Source organism: Dipodomys merriami, unplaced genomic scaffold (genome assembly GCF_024711535.1).
Source record: "Dipodomys merriami isolate MVZ:Mamm:240054 unplaced genomic scaffold, mDipMer1.0.p SCAF_12, whole genome shotgun sequence".
Classification (NCBI taxonomy): domain Eukaryota; kingdom Metazoa; phylum Chordata; class Mammalia; order Rodentia; family Heteromyidae; genus Dipodomys; species Dipodomys merriami.
In genome coordinates this window covers 1,036,690-1,061,033 of record NW_027202493.1, presented here as the reverse complement: position 1 = coordinate 1,061,033, position 24,344 = coordinate 1,036,690, and the positions used below count along the sequence as shown (strand labels likewise).

At 38.7% G+C, this 24,344-nt stretch overlaps 2 protein-coding genes and 1 non-coding gene across 9 annotated transcripts in view; all 3 read right to left on the bottom strand.

The window, feature by feature from the left end:
- Positions 1 to 1,562: 1,562 nt before the first annotated feature.
- Thap1 (THAP domain containing 1) lies at positions 1,563 to 6,610 on the bottom strand. The gene is made up of 3 exons (XM_070016059.1): positions 6,284 to 6,610; positions 4,028 to 4,223; positions 1,563 to 2,721 (listed from the first exon to the last, which is right to left on the bottom strand). The coding sequence occupies exons 1-3, from the start codon at positions 6,352 to 6,354 to the stop codon at positions 2,347 to 2,349; spliced, it is 642 nt and encodes a 213-aa protein (XP_069872160.1). The 5' UTR covers positions 6,355 to 6,610; the 3' UTR covers positions 1,563 to 2,346.
- On the bottom strand, positions 3,530 to 3,632 carry LOC138823467 (U6 spliceosomal RNA). The gene has a single exon (XR_011370821.1). It is a non-coding gene; the product is annotated as a U6 spliceosomal RNA (small nuclear RNA).
- A 5,154-nt stretch (positions 6,611 to 11,764) lies between the features above and the next one.
- Positions 11,765 to 24,344, bottom strand: part of Rnf170 (ring finger protein 170) — a 29,585-nt gene continuing 17,005 nt past the window's right edge. For all 7 annotated transcript variants that reach the window (XM_070016052.1, XM_070016058.1, XM_070016051.1 and 4 more), the window contains 3 exons: positions 22,536 to 22,609; positions 18,470 to 18,580; positions 11,765 to 14,000 (listed from right to left, as the gene is read on the bottom strand). In XM_070016052.1, the coding sequence (XP_069872153.1) occupies positions 13,731 to 14,000; positions 18,470 to 18,580; positions 22,536 to 22,609 (455 nt within the window). In that variant the 3' untranslated portion in view covers positions 11,765 to 13,730. The remainder of the gene's footprint in view (positions 14,001 to 18,469; positions 18,581 to 22,535; positions 22,610 to 24,344) is intronic.

Sequence of the window (24,344 nt, the reverse complement as noted above, 5' to 3'; positions counted from 1 at the left end):
AATATAACTTCTGGGTTGAATTCCCAGTATTGCAAAATGATAAAAGAAAAGTAATTCCATGGGGCTCTCAGGTTAGATGAATGTTTGAGAATTTCTAAAGCCCTTCCAATTATAAAATTCTATGATTCTATTTAGTTTTCTTAGTTTTCTGTGATTTTCCTAAGTTCTGTTAGCAATTTTACTAAGAAACATTTATTGTCATTACTACCAGATTATGTCACATATCAATAAAAATTAGCTTACTATATGTGCTTAAAATGTCAACTTTGAAAATATGCTGCATTCTTATGTATTTCGGAATGCATCTTACCCTATTTGTTTCAGAGTAAATTTCAGTGTGTGAAAAAGGACTTATTTTAGCCTAAGTGTCCTATGGGGGGGGGGCAATGTCATAAGCAATAGATAAAATGAATTCTAAAATATTTGGCAAGCCAGACATTGGTGGCTCATGACTCGAGGTTCAAATCCACCTCAACTTGGAAAGTATGTCCATCTCCAAATACTTCTCAGAAAAAGCCAGAAGTGGCACTGTGACTCAAGTTGTAGAGCACTAGCCTTGAGCAAAAAGGTCAGTGCCCAGGCCCAACGTTTAAACCCTAGGTAGGACTGGTCAAAAAAACAAAAAAATGATGTCAATGTTACATCACATTTCAGAAGTGCCTATATTTCAAATTCCCTAGGCTAAATTATTCAAACACTTGGTATACAAACAAGATGCTTCCTCAGTCCTTTCCAAATGGGGACATATGTCTGGCATGAAGAGAAAATAGCTTCAGGTTAAATAATAAGATGCTAAGTAATTATAGTTACCACCCTTATAATCTAATTTAGATTCTTGGACACACACACACACACACACACACACACACACACACACACACACACACACACACACACACACACAGTGTGTTATGTTAGAAGACAAATGAGTTGACAATACACACTTGCACAATACTAGTCTACATATTTTTGAGGAACTGTAAGAGATGAATCATAATAATGAGGTAGCTGAATATTTTTATGCTAAAAACAGTTGAGTTCTTTAAGTAACCATTGAATGTTCTCATTCATTAGTTCTAAACTATATGATCAGAAAGTATAAATAATGTAATCATTATTTTCTATTTTTGAGGTGCTGGTTCACACAATATCAATTCTCCATGAGTCAAAAGTGCTAAATACTGTCAATTGGATTGCAATGAAATGAAAATCAGGTCTACAAGACATTTTTGAACATCATTATTCTATCTTTAATACTGTCAGAAAAGGTCTGTTAACTCAAACTATATCAGTATACTTCAAAGTATAAAGTTATTATAATTGGGACAGTTATTCTAACTTTATATAGATAACTCTTGCAGCAGTACTTGTTTACTTAGAACGTATTTTCATTTCAAATAATACCTAAAATTGCTCATAAAGAAAACAATTCAGTGTGAATGAAAAATGGTTTAAATCTCAACATTCAGTATAAACATGACATATCAGGTTGTTTTTGAATATGTCACTTTAAATAAATAACAAGTTGAAAGTAAAAAAAATAATTTTATGTTAAGTATTAACAAAAATTAGTCTAGCTCAATATTTCTGTATTATGACAGAAACTAAACTCTACAAACAGAACACATTTGGGTAGATATAAGTACAGTGGGAACCTAGATGTCCTTTAGCCAGGGTTAAGAGAAAAATGAATATCATGGATTAGGTTCAAATCTTTATTTCACTGACAATAGTGCCATATTTTGTTTTTCCACTGAAGATACACTTCTAATTTTAAAATGCGAGGGTAGAAAAGAAGGGTCTACATTGAAAAAATCTGTCCTTTATGAATTTATTTAGAGATGAAATGACTTTTCTAACAGCCAAATGTCTTTTTCAAATACTTGTCGATTTATCCTTGACAAGTGATTCAGAAAAATAAACCAACCTTCTGACCACAAGTATGTGTATATACATCTACATATTCCCATAGTCATGATTTAAAATATAAGCAAGTTCTGTCAATAAAGAACATTCATTTTAAATTCTAAACTTAAATCATCTTTACTGCACTGTTATCATTCTACTCTTTGTTTGTACATTATTTCTATAAATACTTAAGAAAAAATCTCCAATCTTGAAACCAACTTATATTGGCAAAGTGTATTTTTTAATGTAACTTTTTAAATAGTTCGTTAAAATGTAAAAACTCTGAAATTACAACCAAAAACTTTATATATCTAATTTATTTTTAAAAAATAGTATGAATTGTTTTATACAAGTAATCAACTGTTGTGTTTTCAGATGAAAATCCTGTTTAGACTAAAGAGGTCTTGCCCCATTAAAAATCAATACACATTCATCTTTTTATGCTGGTACTTCAACAATTTCAAAGTAGTCATTTGGCAGAATCACATAACCTCTTTCTGAAATGTCATCTTTTTCTTTCTTAAAGTGTGCAACTTCCTTTAACTTCTCAAGTTGTCTTTCTTGCCTTCTGCATCGCTGCTGGGCAGTCTTGAGCTTCTTCCTGAGCTTTTCAACCTGTTGCTCTAGCTGAAGAATCCTTTTCCTTTGGTGCATTGTATCTTCCACAGTATAGTTGTGGTCACAGAAAACTGAGAGATTATCAGGGGTCTGAAGAGGAGGCATTAGTAAGCCAATAGCAGCATCAACTTGCGAAATGGGAGGTGTTAAGGGAGGTGGGGGAAGCTGTTCTTGTGGCTCCAAAAGATCTTCCTTCTGCAACAATAAGAGGATGTGTGTAATTAGAAATAACTGCTTAAACAAATCATCTGTGAAATCTATTAATTTGGTTTGGTTTTTGTTCTTTGGGGCACGTGACTCTGTGATATAGAAACATTCTAAATAAGAAAATGGTTTCTATTTCTTTTTATTTACTTTGCAGTTCTGGAGGTAAAACCCAGGGCATCACATTTGCATATAAATGCACTGCCACTGAACTGCACACCCAGCCCAATGGGTTCAGTAGCTTCTTGGGAATAAGTGAATGGTTTGAGAGTCTCATTATGTGTAGCCCAGCTTAGCTTAGAATTCTTGACCTTCTTGCCTCAGATTCCCAAGTTCAAACCACAACCAAATCAGAATGTTTGTGTTGACTTTTTTTTATTGTATGGAAACAAGAAATAAAGTAACTAGTTACATTTAATTAAATACTGAAACACTTAATTTGGAAGAAAAAATAATTTGGAACTAAACTATCATAGAATGAAAAATAAAAATCTACCAAAATATGAGTATAGAGTAAGCTAGACTGAGTTTCTTAGTATAAGGATGTATTATTTTCTGCTTTAAGAATATGGAATACATCCAAAAGCCAGTGGCTCACACCTATAATCCTAGTTACTCAAGATGCTGAGATCCAAGGGTCATATTTCAAAGCCTGCCAGGGATGATAAGTCCGTGAAACTTCTATCTTCAATTAACTACCAAAAAAGAGCTGTGGCTCAAGTTGTAGAGTGCTAGCCTTGAACAATCAAGCCCAGGGACAGCCCCAAGCCCTGAGTTCAAGCCTTATGACTGCCACAAAAAGAAAAAAGAACACTTTAGGGATTTGTGTGTCACCCTTGCACAGAGGCCATTATATTTCTCTGTATCTTTCCAATTTTAGGATATATTCTGTCAAAGTGAACACATATAAGAATATTAAATAAAAAGCATTTTGTTTTCAAAGTCTATTACTGTTAACACTTGTTAGTTACAATTGATGACACTTTTTTTTTTGTTTTTGTGTTGGTCCTGGGGCTTGAATTAGGGTCTAGGTGCTGATTTTGAGCTTTTTTGTTCAAAGTTCGCTCTCTACCACCAGAGCCACAGCTTCATTTCAATGGTTAACTGGAGATAAGAGTCTCATGGATTTTCTTGCCCTGGCTGGCTTCAAACTGTGATCTTCGGAGCTCAGCCTCATGAGTAGCTAGGATTATAAACATGAGCCACTAGTACCCAGTTTATACTTGTTTTCTTAACCATTACCTTGAGTTTTCAAATTGTTCCTAGTAAATGACCAACATTTTAAAGCAAGTATTACCTTATCATGTGGCTCAGTACAAAGAAATATTGTGGGTACAGCGTTGTCTTTCAGTAACTTGTTGTTGCACTCCCTCTTAAAGCAGTCTGGAGTAAAGTGCTCTGAACAGATACTGCTGTACTTGGTGGGCTTAAAGTTTTTTCTTCTGACAGCTTCCTCCCATTTTTTACAAAGACTGGGTCGAGTAAGAGGAAACCTAAGAAAAAAATATAATTCAGTTCTACGACCTTATTTCAAAAATAAAAGTACACAAATTAGTAAGAACTAACTTACATTGGTGTTAACAAACGAAGGAGTATTTCATAAAAGACTAGCTCTGGTTACTACTTAACTCAATGATTGGTATTTAACTTTTTATACTTAAGCCACTTGAAGTCCAAGTAGAATATATACTATATTATAATAAAAGCATATCGATAATTTTACCAGAGGTTTTTCTGTGTACAACACAGGAAAAACAAAAGTGACATATGTCTATGTTTTGGAGAAATGAAACTTCTAGTTCTCTTAGGATTAGTCGAACTAATATATCAATTGAAAAGAACCCTACCTAAATAATAGTACATAGAAATAGCCCCAAAGTGCTGACATATTCCCCAGAGAAGGGGATAGAATACTTAGGCGGTTTACTACAGCACCCTCATCTCTCCTTTTTTGGCAGTAATGAAGATTGAACACAGGGCCTTGTTCTAGTTCTCTACAAGCACACAGGACATGGACCCAGTTGACATACTCCATTAGACAAAATGGTTCCCTATCAAAAAAATTAAATTTGTTTTTGTAATTACCTAGCTATGAATGATTTCTATAATTTACCATTTCTGAATGGTAAGTTATATAAATCTGAATCGTTGTGTGTGTGTGTGTGTGTGTGTGTGTGTGTGTCCATAGGGCAGGCTTGGTGCTGTCCCTGAGCTTTTCACTCAAGGCTAGCACTCCTTGAGCCCAAGCTCTACTTACAGTTTTCTGGTGGTTAACTGGAGATAAGAGTCTCATGGGCTTTCCTGCCCGGGCTAGCCTTTGAACCATGATCCTCAGATCTTAGCCTCCTGAATAGCTAAGATTACAGGTGTGAACCACTAGTGACTGCCTGATTTCTTAGCTATATCCACATACAGATTTTTTTCTGAAGAATCTAACAAGCCCATCTGTAAACACTGAATTGGCAAAATGAAAATATGGTGTCATATCTTGCAGACCACTTGCTATTAAGTAATTTCAATTTTATAGTTTTCTTCTCTTTTTCAAGGTACCTGATATGCCTCAAGCATCAAATAGCCCTGAAAACTGTGGGGCAGGTTCCTAATAACTCAGGTTCACCTTTAGTCAGCAGCTGATTATGATTATTGTGGTTATTGTCCATATTATCATTATTGTGTGTTAAAAGATGATTCGTTTTGGCAGTACCAGGAACTTTCTTTAAGGACTTAGTATTGGTAACCTAGAAAGGTGGTTCCTAGAAAAAAAATTAATGGCTTTGGACTAACACTTTTTTGTGCCAGTCTTGGGGCTTGAATTCTGGGCTTTATCCGTGTGTGTGTGTGTGTGTGTGTGTGTGTGTGTGTGTGTGTGTGTTGCTCAAGGCTGGCACTACCAGTTGAGCCACTGCTCCCGGGCTTTCCGGCTCTGACTGGCTTCTAACCGCGATCTTCAGATTTCTGCCTCCGGAGTACTTAGAATAACAACATGAGCCATCATTTTGTTGTCTCCCTAAATAGCCCAGGCTGGCTTGGAATTGGGAGATCTTTGTCTCCACCTCCCACACCAGTGTGGGGACTAACGGTGTGCACCACTAAGACCAAGACACTAAGTCCAAGAATCCAAACTGCCGGCAAATCAATCCTTAATGGTGTATGTTAAATACACCTGCCTTGCAGAGCAAGAACGAACAGTGACTTCTTCACAAGTCTTTGTTCCTGTTTCAAATTTATTCCTAAGGAATTATTACCACCTGGCCTCTCCACGTCACCGTTAGGCTTAACCCATGGCTGGGAACTCGCCAACCCCAGGCTGACCTTGCACTCAACAGCCAACTCAGAGCCGGAGAAACTGCCACAAGGAAGGCCGGGTCAGCACTGTCACTGCGGCTGTGTGGCAGTAGCCCGGCAAGACACGCCCGCCACCGCGCCCGGGGAGGCCCCGCCCCGCTCCTCTCGTCAGGTCTCGCGCGGACACGCGCCGGTTCCACCCCGCCCAAACGGCCGCGCGCCCCCAGCCGCAGGTGGGACGGACCCGTGAGGGGCGCAGGTTACTTACTTGTGGAAAGAAACCGGCTTATCCTTATCATATCGGTTCTTGCAGCCGTAGGCAGAACAGGACTGCACCATCCTTCCGGTCCTCAGCCACTTCACTTCTGCCTCCCAGAAGGCAGGTGAAGCGGCCCTCAATGTCGCTGATTCCGGCCTTCACAAGCTCGCTTCTTATGTAGCTTTGGCTAACAATTAACCGTGATGATAACCTGACGGGAGAGTGAGGGGTAACTTCGGTGCCCGTCTTTTTTGTTTGGATTAACAGAAGGACCACAGCTAGCACCCATCTCCAAGATGGCGGAGACAGCTTCAACCTCACCTCTCGCGAGTTTTTGTCTCTGGTCTTGATTAGCCCAGAGGTCAGAGGCAACGGTTCTTGAGAAGCATACCATTGGCTGAAGCACGCATGGCTGCGTCATCCTGGCGGAAGTAGGCGGGGTCTCCGTGCTTTCGGCAGGAAGTAAGGGCTTGTTGGAGGATGGGGAGGGGCGGGAGAAGGCTTGGTAAGGGGTGTTGATACCGGGGCGGGATTTCCGCTGGTAGTGGTGTTCTGTTGGGTGACGATATCCGGAATTGGGGGGCGGGAGCGGGGAATTAAATACAGCTTGTTGGGGCTGTGGCCTTAAAAAAAAAAAAAAAAGCTATAGTACCGAGGCTGTCGTTTTATTGCCCTCATTTCTCTTCTTTTCTTTTTTTGTCGGTCGTGGGGCTTGAACTCTGGGCCTGGGCGCTGTCCCTGCGCTCTTCAGCTCAAGGCGAGCGCTCTACCGCTTGAGCCACAGAGCCACTTCCGGTTTTCTGAGCGGTTTATTGGAGATCAGAGTCTCATGGACTCTCCTGCTCAGGCTGGCTTTGAACTGTGGTCCTCAGATCTCAGCCTTCTGAGTAGTTAGAATTACAGGCGTGAGCCACCGGCGCCAGGTTTCTCATTTAAAAGAGCTACTGAAAAGCTGCTGTGTGGTTTGAAAAACTGGACTACATTTCCAGACTGTTAATCTGTATTTGTTATATGTGTCTTCAGGTATCTGAAGTCCCCGAGAATCCATAGGTGACAGATTATTTTTTAGCAGTGAAAGAAGATACAAAGGTAGGCACTGGTGTCCCCACCTCTAATCCAAGTTGCTCGGGACGGAGATCTAAATATTGACGTTCGATGCTAGCCCAGGCAAAGAAACAGTCAAAAGCAGAGTAAGAGTGAGAGGCCCTGAATTCAAGTGTGTGCGCGTGCGCGCGCCGCCCCCCCCCCCCCCCATATAGATATAAGTGTTGTATTTTCTGTCACTTTCACAACATTCGTATCCATCCCCACTTTTTTTTGGGGGGGGGGGGGTCCGGTCGTAGGGCCTGAACTCTGGGCCTGGGCTGTCCCTCAGCTCTTCAGCTCAAGGCTAGTGCCCTACCACTTGAGTCACAGCGCCACTTCCGGCTTTTTTCTTTTTGCTTATGTGGTGCTGAGGAATCCAGGGCCTCATGCATGCAAGGCAAGCGCTCTACCACTGAGCCATCTTCCCAGCCCCCCCCCCCCCCCCCCCCCACACACACACTTGTTCTTGAACTCTGTTGTCACTTTATGTCTTAGAGGATGGGCTTAAGGTTTATGTAATTTTTGTTTGTTTGTTTTTGTCGGTCTGGGGCTTGAACAGACTCTGGGCTTGGGCGCCATCCCTGAGTTCTTCAGCTCAAGGCTAGCTCTCTACTGTTTGAGTCACAGTGCCACTTCCGGTTTTCTGGTGGTTAATTGGACTTTCCAGCACGGGCTGTCTTTGAACCGTGGTCAGTCCTCAGATCTCATCCTCCTGAGTTGCTAGGATTACAGGTGTGAGCCACCAGTGCACGGCTATTTTGTGTAAATTTTAAACAGGCAGTTTCTTGATCTGAAATGCCCATTTCACCTGAAATGGCATTCTGAAATGCCCTGTCCACCTTTAAGCTATAGCCTAAGTGTTAACTTTGCTGACAAGCGTTCCTTATCCTCTTTGCTTATCCTCCTCGACTAAGGTCCCTCCTGTTCCAGTAAAATCTTGCCCAATTGTGAGCCATATTGTGCTTTCATATGTGTCTTCATCAAAACTGAGATGTGTTCCTTAATCTTGCAATCGGTCAGTTAAATCTAAAGACTCAAGAAACTTTGTACTTAAAGTTTCAAAGCTAATACCTGAATAGTAGCTTATTACTAGTTTTTCCAGGATTATTAAAAGAATAATCTCTCTGTTGTCACTGTGCAATATTGTAGAATGTAACTGATGTAAAAATATTTAGAGGTCACTGATATTTTTTACTCTTCAACAGAGGTAACATTTATTGAACTCCTGTGCTAATGCACAATTCTGGTCACTTGGGATACATTACAAGTTCTGCCTTTATGGAGTCAAAAACCTAGTGGGGATAAGGGTAAACAGACCAAAACAAGTGATTACATAATACTTTACTGGGTGAAAGGTGCTTCATGGAGAAGTGGCAATTTTCAATAATAATGAACAGGACTGACCTATAGAGGAAGTGACAAGCTAAATTTGGAATTGGTTAGTGTTAACTCTGAAGGTGTCCGGGGGAAGAAACTTGGAATTAGAGGCATATAGCTAAGGCAGAGCCCCTGAGTTTCAGTGTTCTTTGCCTGTCTAACAAATGACAGAGCTTAATATGGCTAGAGTGGACTGAGGCAAGCTAACCAAACAGTACTTGCTGTTTTCCTCTTTTCTAGCTTACTCATTTCTTCTTAGCATTTCTTAAGATTGGAATGATTGTTGTTACTTGTTAAGTGATTATGATTCTCTGGTCAATTAAAAAAAATGATGGGCACCTGGAAATGATAAATTATATAGGACTTTAAGCATCCACACACAGTAAGACCAAAGGAGGATACTCTTAGGGGAAGAATGCAAATGCATAATGCCTATGTGCCTCTGAGCATATAAAATAATATTTATTGAAATGAAATCCAAGTAATGGAAACAAGAGGTTTGGGGGTTTGTTTTTCTTTTTTTGTTCATTTATCTGTCTTTGGGGGAGGGCAAAGGGAGGACACAGAAATGGAGGGACAAAAGGTGAACAAATGCAGCAGTACTACTCATTAGATGGTGAGAACAGAAGGGAATAACTGAGAGAAAGGGAGGGAAAGGGTAAAATTAAGTGTGCTCATTACCTGACTTGTAATCCCTCTGTACATCACCTTTGGAATAACAATTAAAAATTAAACAAAAATAAATGGGCAACTGAATTTTTTTAAATGCTGGAAACAAATCAAATGTTAACAATGGAATAAACCAGGTTGCTTGAGCCGATAGGCGAGATTAGGAGAGCTGGGGGAGAATGATGGAAGGAATGATACTGATCAACATTCACTGTACTCAAATGGCAGTGGTTCATTTCTTTTTTTTTTTTTTTTTTTTTTTGGTCGGCCGTGGGGCTTGAACTCTGGGCCTGGGCGCTGTCCTTCAGCTCTTCAGCTCAAGGCAAGCGCTCTACCACTTGAGCTACAGCGCCACTTCCGGTTTTCTGGTGGTTTATTGGAGATAGGAGTCTCACGGTCTCTCCTGCCCGGGCTGGCTTTGAACCGTGATCCTCAGATCTCAGCCTCCTGAGTAGCTAGGATTACAGGCGTGAGCCACCAGCGCCCGGCTGGCAGTGGTTCATTTCTATAATCATAGTTACTCAGGAGGCTGAGCTCTGAGGATGGGTGGATCCAAGCTAGCCAGAGCAGAAAAGTCTATGTGACTCTTCCCTCCAGTTACTCCAGTTAATCAGCAAAAAGCTGGAAGTAGAGGGGTGGCTGAAGTGGTAGAGTGCTAGTTTTGAAGAAAAAATAAAGCTAACTTGTGAGCACAGGTAGCTCATACTTGTAATCCTAGCTACTCAGGAGGTTGAGATATCCTCATATCAAATTCAAAGCCAGCTAGGGACAGAAAAGTCCATGAGACCCTTCATTTCCAATTAACCACCAGAAAGTTGGAAGTGGAATTGTGGCTCAAGTGGTAGACCACTAGCCTTGAGTATTAATACTCAAGGGCAGTACCCAAGCCCTGAATTCAAGGCCCAGGACCAGTGCGCTGCTAACCAAGAGCATGAGGCTCTGAGTCTAAGCCCCAGTACCACTACAGAAAAATTTAAAACAATGCATTGTACTCTTAATATGTTGAATTGAAACCCCTTTGTATAACTACTTAAAGGTAATAAAAATTACTTTGTAGACTAACCACGGTGGATTGGAGTGGGAGGGATGGGAGGGAGAATAGAACAGGATGCACTATACTCATAAACTAATGTGTTAAATGGAGACCTCTTTGTGCAAATATTTAAAGAAAAATTCAATAAATTATTTTACTTAAAATTTTTGAAATTGTTCTTCTAAAGGAGATGTACAGAGGGGTTACAGTTGCACAAGTCAGGTAATAAGTACATGTCTTTTTGGACAGTGTCACCCCTTCCCTCCTAGTTTTTCCTTCCCATTCCACTCACAAGTTGTATAGTTAAGTGTTTTATTAGTTAAGTCAAAATAGCTAGAAGAGAGGATTTTGAATGTTTTCATCCCAAAACAATAATAGTTTTACATAGGGGAAACTCAATATCCTGAGTTGATTAATACATAATACACTGAAACATCAGCATGTGGCCCATAAACATGTTCAATTATCTATCAATTTAAAGTTAACTTAATGAAAGGGAAAGATTTTTTTCCCTTTGTGTATTCCATTGTATATACAGAGTTGAGTTGCGGCTTAATGCAAGAGTTACGTTCCAGGGTCAGTACTTAGGAGAAAACTCACATATACCTCAAACTAACACTGAATAAATACATTAAAATGTCCATTATAATGCAGTACATATACTTTGGGATAATACTCCCATAGAGGACTATGTTTAGAAATAAAATATACACAATTATGTACAAGCCATAATAAAAAGGACCTATTTTAAGAAGCCATGATGACCATTATAATCAATACTATTTCAAGATCTCTAAATTTTCGGCCAGAGATAGACTGTAGATGCTTTCCTAACAAACCCAAGGCCCCAAGTTTAAAGCCCAGTATAAGGCCAGGTACCAGTGGTTCACATCTGTATTCCTAGCTACTTAGGAGGCTGAGAACTAAGGATTGTTATTGTTATTGAAGTCAGTCTGGGCGGGAAAGTCTGTGATACTTTTTTTTTTCCAATTGACCAGCAAAAAGCTGGAGGTAGAAATGTAACTCAAGTGGTAGAGTGCCAAACTTGAGAAAAAAAAGCAAAGGGAAAGTGCCTTGCCCCTGAGTTCAAGTCCCCAAAAAATAAACCCAGCAGAACCCAGCCACGTGGCTCACTCCTTTAATTCTAGCTAATTAGGAGACTGAGATCTGAGGATCATAGTTTGAGGCCAGCCTGGGCAGGCCTGTGAGATTCTTATCTCCAATTAACCACAAAAAGCCAGGTATGGAGGTGTGATTCATTAGGAACGTGTCATCACTGACAAGCTAACCAAAGAACACAAAGCCCTGAATTCAAGCCTAGCACACACTTGAGCACCAAACAATAGCAACAACAAAAAATACAGGGAAAAAAAGCTTAAATGTTAAACTATCAAAAAGACAGAAAATAGCACATTTTAAAAGGTTTTAAACATATCATTTTTATTCCAAAGAATAATGACAAACTCTTAAATCACCACATTTGAACCAAGCCTTGAATCCTCTGTGCAGGGGTGAGGAACCTCTGGCCTGAGAACCATTTAAGGCCTTCTGAATAATTCAGTGCTTAATATAACAGACATATCATTCTTAACAGTTGCTGGTGGCTGTCTGCCTGTATTGGTAATGTGGTACAGTCTGAGAATAATTTTACAAATATGGCCCTAGACAGAAGAAAGGTTCCCTACCGCTGCTCCAACTCTGTGAGGTAGTTATCTGCATAGCCACAGGGATCAGTACAGGTCCTTCCTGCCCTGGTTTCTCTCAGATGCTGAGAAAAGTAGGAGCTGAAATCTCGGTTCTGGTGCATTGGGTTGTCAGAACAGTTGTTTTCCTCTGATTCCCCACAGAGCTGCTCCAGTTATTCCCTGCTCCTGAGATTGGACCATCTGATTTGCAAATGACAATATTGTTATCTTAAAGGAGCCCAAATTGTTGCTTTGAATTTATATGATCTAACTCTGAACACAGAGTATTACTATGATGTTTAAAACACTGATTAACTCTACTTGCTTTATACTGTCAGGTCTCTTCTGCATATATCATCAGCGACCAGTGAGAATGACTTAAAAAGCAGGTCTAAGATTCTGAATACAGAATCTTTTTCAGTGTAGTAAGACTCTAGTTCATATAGTATTACTGTACATTACAAAATTTGTACAATACACCTCTACAAGTATGTATTAGTAGCAGTTACAAATATTTGAATAAATTACTGTAATCAGAAATGTGACACTGAGAGCAGAAAACATGTACAGAAAATAAATTTAGATAGGAAATTCCTTCCAGTCTGGCGTAACAAGCAATTAGTCATTTTAGCTTTTTCAAGTTGATGACTGAGCTGAAATGTTTTTCTCTCTTAATTTGAAAATGTAAAACTGCGATCCACAAAGGCAGGGTTATAAAAGTTTTCAGACAACAGACAACTAACCAAAATTTTCCATGTCTGTTGCTAGAGTTTACCAGTAATTTGTCAAATCTAAATATTGTTCGTAATACTTTCCTAAGGGTCTTGGTGCTAAAGATGTTTCCTTAAAAAAGCATTAAACTGATACGTGATTGCAGCATTACCTAGATTCCTAAAACAATTTCCCTTCACAAGTTACTTTTAATCTGTTCCTATGACAGGTCAAATTCTTGGCTAGATTTCGTAACTGAAGATCAAGAGTGTTTTTTTGGAAATAAATGTTAATTCTGTTCACTGAAGTATTATTTAGCCAGAATATGGAGTCAAATATAGTGTTCATGTTTCTTCTTTCAGTTTCAGCTGATAACAAATAATTATACCAGAATAGAAAAGCAAAACTGCTCCAGATGCACAAAAGAACTAGAAGTACTAGAAGAAACACTGACTTTTCCCCAAATTGTACAGTATTTTATTGTAACAAAATATTTAGATGAGTTGCAAAACAATATATTATTGTATAGGTACGCTAAGGATGACTTGGATGGACTAAGTTACATTTAACATTATCATATAATATATCAATTAATCTCAGAAATTTGGGGAAAAGAATATATCAAAGTATCCCTTCTTATACAATTCCACTTTTTCCCAGAGACTTTACAGACATCATGGAATTGAGATACAACTGTAGATTGTTATAGTTCTGATCTTAACATTAGGACTTGTAAATGTAAAATTTCCAGTTATATTTTGCTAAGTATCTGTCAAATGATAACCAAATGTCCATATATAATACTTTTAAGCTTGCAAGGTAATATTTAGAAGATTTCTACTGTTATGAATCCTTTTGCTTAATTTTACATGTTTCATTATTCTAGAGAACTTTTTCATCTGGTTAGCCTTTGGGTTATTACTTCTCGATACATAATAGAAATATAAATAAGCAACAAAAAAATGACAAAGAAATCATCTAGAAAGCCTAGAATGCCAAACAAGGCTTCAGGTACAAAATCTAGAGGTGATATAAGGTAGAAAAAAGCTCCCATTAAACAAAGTATTATTCTAATGCGGAACATCCAGAAAAGACCTCCAACTGAAAACATTTCTCTGAATGCATGTCTCAGTAACGTAGGAAGATCCATGATTCTTTCCATAATCTGGTGGGAGGAAAACCAAATAGTAACACTTAGTACTTCATACAGCACACCAAAAATAATATAAGTTTACACAGGTGGCATAAGGAATCATGCTGAAAGCTGTTGTACAATAGCAGGGCAGGGCTTACAGGGAAAAAGTGATAGTTTATTGTGACTAAGATATAGTATATTCATGTGTGAGGTGGCATGGTGAAAACCTTTTAATAATTAATATACACTAAAATAATGATGAAAAAGTATATGATGGAGGAACATGCAGCAGTGGGAGAGGCAGGGGCCAAAAGAGAAGGTGAGCCAGGCACTGGTGGCTCATGCTTGTAATCTTAGTTAGAACTGTGATCTGACGATCTTCTAAAGCCAGCCTGGGCAGGAAAGTCTGTGACATTCTTTTCTCCAATTAACCACTACAAGACCAGAAGTGGCACTGTAGCTCAAGTGGTAGAGTGCTATCGTTGAACAAGAACTCAGGGATAGAGTCCAGGCTTGGAGTATGCACGCACGCTCGCGCACGCACACACAAATACACACACACACACACACACACACACACATATAAATTGTTATTTTTATTTTTTGCTAGTCCTGGGGCTTGACCTCAGGACCTGGGCACTGTCCCTGAGTTTCTTTTGCTCAAGGAGAGTAATCTACCACTTGAGCACAGTGCCACTTCTGACTTTTTCTGCTTATATGGTAGTGAGAATTGAACTCAGGGCTTCTAGATAAGCACTTTACCACTAAGCCACATTCCCAGCCCCACACATCTGTTTAATACAGAAGCATTTAATAGAATATTATTTTTGGCTAGAAGCACTAGAATCACATCTTTGTTTACTTCTATTTCTTTAATACAGGTTTTATTGTGTCACTGGGCTTGTTTCTCTGCCTCCTGAGTGCTGGGATTGAAGCTATCAGCTTCAATTCTTTTCTTTTTTTTTTTTTTTGGTGCCAGTCCTGGGGCTTGAACTCAGAGCCTGGGCTCTGCCTCTGAGTTTATTTGCTTAAGGCCACTTCCAACTTTTCAGTGTTTAAAATTGGAGATAAGAGGCTCAGGATGTTTTCAGCACAATCATGGGCACTGTCACAGATTAAGCTTAATTCCCTGCTCTCTCTTCCTTTACCCAGTTCTGGGGCTTGAATTTAGGGCCTGAGCACAGTCCCTGAGCTTTTGCCCTCAAGACTAGCACTCTGCCACTCTGAGCTAGATGCCACTTCTGGTTTCTGGTGGTTAATTGGAGATAAACGTCTCATGGACTTTCCTGCCCACACTGGCTTCAAACTGCGGATCAGCCTCTTGAGTAGCTAGGATTACAGGCATGAGCCTCTAGTGCCCAGCCTCAGCTTCAATTCTTAAGAGTATACCACTTTCTTATTCAACAAACATCAAGGGCCAGTATCAAAGGCATTGTATATAGCATTAGGGATAGAGTAGTTAATAAGCATAGCTTTTAGTCTATGAGAAGATAAATGAGGTTTGAGTACTATTGTGATAAATGGTATGAAGGAAATATATAGAGTACTGGAGTTGGTTAGGGGAAGCCCCTGGGGAGGATAATTTACAAGACAAGAAGCTGACTATATGCTGAGCAGAGGGACAAACATTCCACAGAGAGGATATGCCATGTGAAAAGAAAGTCTTAAACGTGGGAAGAATGTGGAAGGTGCTGTGTAGCAGAAGCATGGGTCAGCAAAGGGGAAAGGCATACAGATCAAGGTGGAGCAGGAGGATCAGATCAAAAAAGCTCTCATTAAAGCATAGCAAGAAGTGGGAACATTATTCCAAAGTAGCAGTGAGGAGGCTCCTGCACCTATCCAGAGCAGGAGACAATAGTGGATTGGGCTAATCTGATGGCAATGGTGACTGAAAATAGACAGGAATTTTTGTGAACAACACAATCACTGAACAAGAAACTGGGTGGGCATTGGTGGGTTGTTTCTATAATTCTAGTTACTCAGGTAGCTGAGATTTAAGAGCTGGTGTTCAAAGCCAGTGAGTATGAAAAGTCTTTGAGACTCTTATCTCCAATTCATTAGTAAGAATGCCAGATTTGGAGGTGTGGTTGGTTCAGTGGTAGAGCACCAAGTGTGAACATAAAAGCTGAATGAGATATGTAGAAGCTAGATCTAAAATACACAATAAATTACACAGGACTCTAGGGCTTTACACACAGTGAGACCAAAGGAGGAGACTTAGGGAAGGAAAACAAAGGTGCAATGCCTCTGTGCCTCTGATCATATAAAATGGTATTTATCAAAAAGAACTCCAGGAAGTAGAAGCAAGAGGCTTTTTTCTTTTTCTTTTCTTTTTTGTCTTTATTTTTCCCTGTTTGAGGAAATAACAGGGGGAGGAGGAGAGAAGAGGATAAAAATGGAAGGAAGGGCTGGGAAGGTGGCTCAGTGGTAGAGCGCTTGCCTTGCATGCATGAGGCTCTGGGTTCGATTCCTCAGCACCACATAAGCAAAAAGAAAAAAGCCGGAAGTGGCGCTGTGGCTCAAGCGGTAGAGCGCTAGCCTTGAGCTGAAGAGTTGAGGGACAACGCCAGGCCCAGAGTTCAGGCCCCACGACCGGACCCCCCCCCAAAAAATGGAGGGACATAGAGTGAACAAATGTAGCAGTGGGACTCAGTAGAGACCATGTTAAAAATAAACTATAGAACTTGTGGATAGAAATGGGAAGGAAAAACTAGGAGAGAATGAAAGAAGGGGTGACACTGTCCAAAAAGAAACATACTCATTACCTGATTTATGAAGCAGTAATCCCTTTATAATAACAATAAAAGTAAAGTTTTAAAACTTTTTTTAAAAAAGGTGAATGAGAGCTAGATGCCTTTAGTTCAGACTCTAGAACTGTCACACAACAACAATAAAAAAGCAGGATATCCATAAAAGAAAAAAGTAATGGGTCTTATTTATAAGACAAAGGATGTCAAGATTGAAAAAAGAACATATCAAGAAGGAATGAGATGCTGGTGCCAGTGGATCACACCTATAACCCTAACTACTAGGAGCCTGAGATCTGAGAGATAGCAATTTGAAGCAAGGCCGGGCAGGAAAGTCCATGAGACTCTTTATCTTCAATTAGCCACCCAAAAGCCAGAAATAGAACTGTGGCTCAAATGGTAGAGTGCTTGAGCACAAAAGCTTAGGGACAGCAACCAGGCTCTGAGTTCAAACCCCAGTAATGGCACCAAAAAAACAAACAAAAAAAACCCCAAAAAACAAAAACACCCCAGAACAATAAGCAGTAGAAGAAGGAATGTGTTCAGTGTTATCCATGTTGAAGTGATTGTAAAAAGTCTGCTGAACTATTAGATATACAGTCAAAGCTCAGAAAGTATGGGCTTCCTGTAGAAACCTGTTCTTGACATACTCTAGTTTTTGAGGTATAAAATCATTTGTTAGATTTTTGTGAAAACTAGTATGTCAGTAAAATGTGACACTTCTTTAATTTTTTGACTGCTTTTTGAGGAGAAGGAGAGCTTAACTATAGAATTAATGTGTATTTTAAAAGTAGGGTGTTTTTGGACTAGCAATGTAGCTCAAATAGAATATCAGCCATGAACAAACAAGCCCAGTGAGAGAGCCGAGTTAAGCCCTAGTACACACAGACACATACATGATGTGTTCTGATAGCTAAGCTGAAATAGAAACCCCAAATCTAGAGATATTTGAGGGAACATTTCAAACAGGATTAAATTAAAAAATTAAATTAAAAACACTAACAAAAAAACTTCTCTAGAAGTTTTCATTTTTAAGCTTTCTCTTAAGACAAACTGATTTAGAATCATAAATAAAAATATTTCTATTTCCTTCTACAATATGTATTATATATTATAATATATAATGCATGATATATATTTCAGATCATACATAATATATGTTGTAACATAATATATGACATACAATATAGATTTAATATAGATTATATATAATATTTAATATATATAACATCATATATTAGGCAATTATAATACTATATATATAATTAGCAGTACTAGGGGTTGAACTCAAGCTTTTACACTTGTTAGGGAGGAAATAAAAAGGTCATGTGGGTTGTTTTTTGTTCAGAACCATCCTTAGACCATGATCCTCCTATCTATTATCTTGTCTCTTGTGTAGCTAGGATTATAGACATACACTGCTATACTTGGCTTATTGCTTAAAATAGGTCTTGTTAACTTTTTATGAGCTGGCCTCAAACCATGATCCTTTCAATCCCCCTTTCTGAATAGCTGGGCTTATAGATGTGAGACTCTGTGCCTGGCCCCATGTGTTTGTTTTTTGAGAAAGAAAAAACTGTTATGGTTTTTAGGAAAGCTGTAAGTCATTGCCCGTGACCATGATGAAGGTTAAAAACTTAGCCTAACACACATAATGAGATTTTTTTTTCATAGTCAAAGAATATTGACTGGTACATCTCACTTTTCAAAGAAGAAATACAAAAGCTCCTTCAGCCTGAAATAACTACTTACAGATCTGGGCTGCCCTGAGAATCTCCGGTTATAATCATTAATATCTTGATGTAATCTTACAACATCCTGAGACTGATCATCTTCTCCAAATACTGTTAGGAGTAGAGTTACCTGCATATTACAGAACAAAAAAAAAAAAGTTGTTATATCTTCTATATCACTTTTTTTCTACTTTGTGTTATTATTCATCAGAATAGAAAAGCTTCTGAGTGTGTATTTCATTCATGTCTTTTAAAAAGGCAACATGAGAATAAGTTATTATTTCCTCATAATAAAAATTCCAAAGCTGGGTGCTGGTGGCTCACACTTGTAACCTTAATTACTCAGGAGGCTGAGATCTGAGGATCGCAATCCAAAGCCAGCCCAAGAGGAAAATGTGAGACTCTTATCTCCAAATAACCACCAAAAAACCAGAAGTGCTGCTATGGCTCACAGTGGTAGAGCCCTAGTCTTGAGCAAAAGAGCTTAGGGACAATGCCCAGGCCCCAAGTTCAAGCCCCATGACTGACCCAATGAAACAATAACAAAATAAAAATTCCAACTTGAAATGTGATTTTGCATTCCCATAATATAAACATCTTGCCGGTATAAAATAAAGGATGAATTCAGTAGCTCTCTGTTTAGGTGAACGTGTATTTGAAGATGTGTGGGGGATGAGAAGTCACTCAGTGACATTGAAAATATATACCTATGGGGCTGGGAAGGTGGCTCAGTGGTAGAGCCACTTGCATGCATGAGGCCCTGGGTTTGATTCCTCAGCACCAAATAAGCAAAAAGAAAAAAGCCGGAAGTGGCGCTGTGGCTCAAGTGGTAGAGTGCTAGCCTTGAGTTGAAGAGCTGAGGGACAGCACCCAGGCCCAGAGTTCAGGCTCCACGACCGGACCCAAAAACAAAAACAAAAACAAAAAAAAGAAAATATATACCTAGAAGGAACTTTTGAGGCTATCAGGACTATGTGTTTGCTATTCCCCTTTATAGTCACTGTGTTTTATGTTCAAGCTATAAATAACAAATCTATATTGCCTACATCTGAAGAAGTAGGTAGCCACTGCTCAATTGCAGAAACCCTAGTAATAGAGAGAAAAATATTTGTCTATATTTGGGCTACCCATGGAAGATTCTACCAGGAATGGCACAAAGTGACAAAAAACAAACAAATACGTATACTCTTTTGTGTGGGGGGGGGAGGGATGTGGGGGTACTGGAGCTTGAACACTAGGCCTAGGTGTTGTCCTTTAGCTTTTTCTGCTCAAGGTAGCACCCCTTCCTGCTTTTTGGTGATTTATTGGAGATAAAAATCTCATAGACTTTCCTCCCTTCCTGCCTTTGTATAATGATCCTCAGATTTCAGCTCCTGAGTAGTTAAGATTGATTACAGGTATGAACCACCTGTACCCAGCTAATCTATTTTTCTAAATAGGCTTAAATTTCACTTAAAAATTTAAGTAATACATTCATGATACAAGGAGGGATAGAAAGTAAGATTGAATCTTTACATACTATATCTATGTAGGGAATGGTAGCTAAGATGGAAGGGGATGAGGATATTGAAATTTCAAAACTAAATAACAAAGTGATAACATGCCAAATACCATTTCATGAGGTGTTACTAATATCAATATTTAGGGTTACGTCCTCACTGGAAAAAAATGTCTCTCTCTCTCTCTCTGCCTCCCCCACCCCATATATATACACACATATCTTTCAGAAAGAAGTGACACATTTTTTTTCTTTGGCATTTTCCCAGGAATTGACATATCTTTGAGTGCTGTAATAATGTGGAGAATAATTTCAAGGACCAACTTTCAGACACTGTAATAGACATGTATTTCTTGGTATTGCTATAGAACACCTTGTTTCATCCATGGCTGTTGCAAGGAGAGTGTCCCAAGGTCAATAAAAAAAATGTAATTGCCAGCCTGGCACAGGTGGCTCACGCCTATAATCCTAGCTACTCAGGAGGCTGAGATCTGAGGATCATGATTCAAAGCCAGCCAAGGCAGGAAAATCCGTGAGACCCTTATCTCCAATAAACCACCCAGAAGACTGGAAGTGGTACTATGGCTCAAGTGGTAGAGTACTTGTCTTGAGCTGAAGAGTGCAGGGACAGCACCCAGGCCCAGAGTTCAAACCCCATGACCACCACCACCACCACCAACAACAAAAAAGTAATTGCCAGGTGCCAGGGGCTCAGGCCTATAACTGTAGCTACTCAGGAGGCTGGAATCTGCAAATCACAGTTCAAAGCCAGCTAGGCAGGAAAGTCTGTGAGGATTTTCTCTCATCCACCAAAAAGCCAGAAGAAAACAGCTCAGGAACAGTGTGCAGGCCCTGAGTTCAAACCCCAGGACGCACACGTACACGCACACACACACGTACAGAAAGAATGTAATAGCCTACAGAAAGTGGTTATTACTGAGTTATGTGATGGGAAAAAATAGGAAGGAATAGTAACAGATTTCATTTAAAATTGTCTAGCTGTTGTTTATATCCTCAATTAAGGATATAAAATCAGGCTACCCACTGTCCCAGATGCTCTCTAGTTAAGTGAAGAAGTGATTAAAGATAGCAGGTGGTAGGGACATCAGATACTGACAGCCACTTCTAACTTCACCAATGAACTAAAAGAAGAGCATTTTCCAATAGGTATTGAGTACCTATAATGATCCAGGTACTTTGTTAGTGCCATACATACAACAAAAAAAAAAAAAAGGAAAAGAAAAAAAAAGAAGCCATGGTCCTGTCCCTGGATGACCGCAATATCCAAAGTATAAAGGGAGGCAGACTTGTTCTACAGCCTGTTAAATGGGACTGTGGGTAGTGGTGTAACAATGATATGAGAGTAAGGACTACTTCTGTCTCTGGGGTCCAGAAAGCTTACAATGCAAAGCTGAGCCTTGAAATGAGGGTAGGATAGTTTGTGTGTTACTGTACAGAACAAAGTCATGTGCAGTAAGAGACCGCACCCTGTGCATTATTTCTATGATTATTTACTACAGGAGCCTAGTGAAACAGAAGATGGAATAGTATCTGCTAGCTGTCTTGCCTCCAGGATGAATGACTACAATTAGGGAACAAATAGCTATCATACTAGGGCATCTTCATCTCTACCATACTAGCCTGTAGTCTGATAGGTGATACACAGGGTGCTGTCTGTTAAGATACTTATGCCCAATGAGAGGCCCTGAGTAGAGTAAGGAAAAGCTCAATGTAGATTAGGTCTCCACTTTGGGACAGGTGGTAGAATTCTTTAATCCAATACATACGACTTTATTTCTATGTTGCTAGCAGGTGACAAAAGACAAGTAGTATTGGCAAATTAGTTTCAGACATCAAATTAACCATAGAGCCAATAAAAGAAACAGCAATTTTCTTCTAACTAAATAGGAATATGTAGCCAGACACTGGTGGCTCATGCCACCTCTCAGGAGGCTGAGAACCGAGGATCATGGTTTGAAGTTAGTCCGAGCAGGAAAGTCCATGAGACTCCTATGTCAGATTAGCCACCAAAAAGCAGGAAGTGGAGCTGCCTTGATCAAAAAAGGTCAGGGACAGAACCTAAACCCTGAGTCCAAGCCCCAAGACTGCAAAAAGAAAAAGAAAAATGTGAATGAAACAAGAAGAAAGGAGGAAGGTCTCTGTGTTTGTACACATATAAAATAACTATATAGTTTCCTTTATACAACATTCAGATAGAACAGGGCATATTAAATATAAATGAAAAAGGTAAAATAATTCTTTTCTAAAAGAAATGCATCGGAAGTATATAAAAATGTAAAGGAAATAGGGAAATAAATGTTTACATTAATTATTTAGTTCATTTATTCCCTTGCTGGTATGGTAAGAAAGACATGATTTGGGCAGGACTAATTTGCTAGTTTTTCATGACAACCACAGTATTTAAAACAAAAATTCTCATGTCATAAGGATGAGGTTTTTTTTTTTAATAATTGACTAAAATCACAGAAAATTAAATTAAAAAATTGAGCTAGTACAAAATATTTAAATAACAATCACTATTAAAATTTACAAAATAAAGTAGTATAAATGTTTTCTAAAACACTACCGTTTGTCTACAGATTGGACAACTGATTGCTCCAAGCCATGAACCATATCTCCAATATGCAGTAATACAGGCACCTAGTAGAAAAGAGAAAACATTAATACTGAAGTGCATTTATCCTGAGACATTTTCAAATATTTAACAGTATCACTTTATCTTAAAACAGTTCTTTTGCCTGGCACGAGTGGCTTACGCCTGTAATCCTAGGAACTCAAGAGGCTGAGAGCTGAGGATCATGGTTTGAATCCAGTCTGTGCGAGAAAGTCCATGAAAATCTTATCTCCAATAAATCTACTTAGAAAAAAAAAAGCCTGAAGTGACACTGTCCCACAGAGAGGCTTAGGGACAGCACCCAGGCCTAGAGTTCAAGCCCCAGAACTGGCAAAAAAATTTGTTTTTTCTTAAAAAACAGGTCTTTCATCTAATTCCTCAGGCAAATTCAAATCTAGCAACAATTCCCAAACATTAAAGAATAATTTAAGGATTAGTTAAGCAACAGAATTGTTTTATACAACCAAAGACTAGCTTTCTTTTGTTTTATTTTGCAGTCCTGGGGTTTGAACTCAAGTGTTTGCATTTACTAGTCTTGAGCCATACCGCCAGCTCCAAAACAAGCATTACTATATCAATACTATGAAGCTTCATAGAAACACTGTATTTTCTATGTAAAATACACAAAACGATACTCATCATTTTGAATATAAAAACCAATAAGTCACACCGTAAGTTTCTGTTCCAAATTTGATTTGTTTTTCAAAAACACAAAGCACATGCCAGGGGTAGAAATGAATGGTGTATGAGGACACTGGTGAATAAACAGATGGGGAAGAAGAGACTCCTCACTCTGGACATTTCTGTACCTGTGGGAAAGAATGAATCCACCAATTTCAACATCGATTTAAAAGCAAAACAATTTTATCTGATGTCTTCACTCTCACAAAATGGCATATTAATTTTTATTGAGTTCTTTAAGCAGTCTAATTGAAAATGAGAACTACATGAAAACAAGTTATTCATGTGTTACCATGAACATTACTGTCTGTAGTGAAGTTTTTACTATGTTTTCAACAAGAACTCTAAATACACTAAATTTAGTCTCATATGTCTTTTTGCAAAGTGAGCTGTATGTATCCTTGTTTTACAAATTATGTAATCACTTGCCTACATTGTATGTAGCTATGGCCCCCCAAAACAAACACGTTAGTTAATTCAAGTCTGAGACTAAATGCTTCTCAATTTTCTTCCTATATATAAAAAGATAGCATCTAAGTAGAATGGCAGAAGAGATGACTCAATAACTTTCATTTGGATAACAATTTCTCTGAATCTGTTCATTTGCAAAATGAGAATAAGACCTCATAAACCTACTGGGGAATTAAATAAGATAATATGGGTTACAAATAAAAATATGATAACTTATTTTTTATTAGTATTTGCTGGAGGTAATAGGGGGTTCATTATATTTTTATACATGCATGCAATGTACTAGAGTACATTAAATTTATCTGTTTATCATTTTTCTTCATCTCCCTTCCCTCCTTAAAACAATTTAAACAGGTTTCCTTGTTCTGTTTTTGTACATATTAATATAGCACTTTGTCCATATTCACCATTCTTCACTCTCTTCATTCACCCTCTCCATTTCCACTGATATGCAAGCCCCTACATAAACTGTTACACATTTCTGCCATTCATTATCACAAAGGTATATTAATTGTATAAAGGGGTCTCCCTATCAGATTAGTGTCTATTGCACTTTCTTGACATGTCCTCTTCTATTATTCAATAGGCTTCAAAGAGTTTGTTTATATC

Excerpts from the sequence above, each read along its gene's own strand:
- Thap1 (XM_070016059.1), bottom strand. The coding sequence starts at position 6,354 with ATGGTGCAGTCCTGTTCTGCCTACGGCTGCAAGAACCGATATGATAAG. Across the intron at positions 4,224-6,283 it reads AAGCCGGTTTCTTTCCACAA|GTTTCCTCTTACTCGACCCA; the intron begins GTAAGTAACCTG and ends TTTTTTTCTTAG. Across the intron at positions 2,722-4,027 it reads GTACTGAGCCACATGATAAG|AAGGAAGATCTTTTGGAGCC; the intron begins GTAATACTTGCT and ends TTATTGTTGCAG.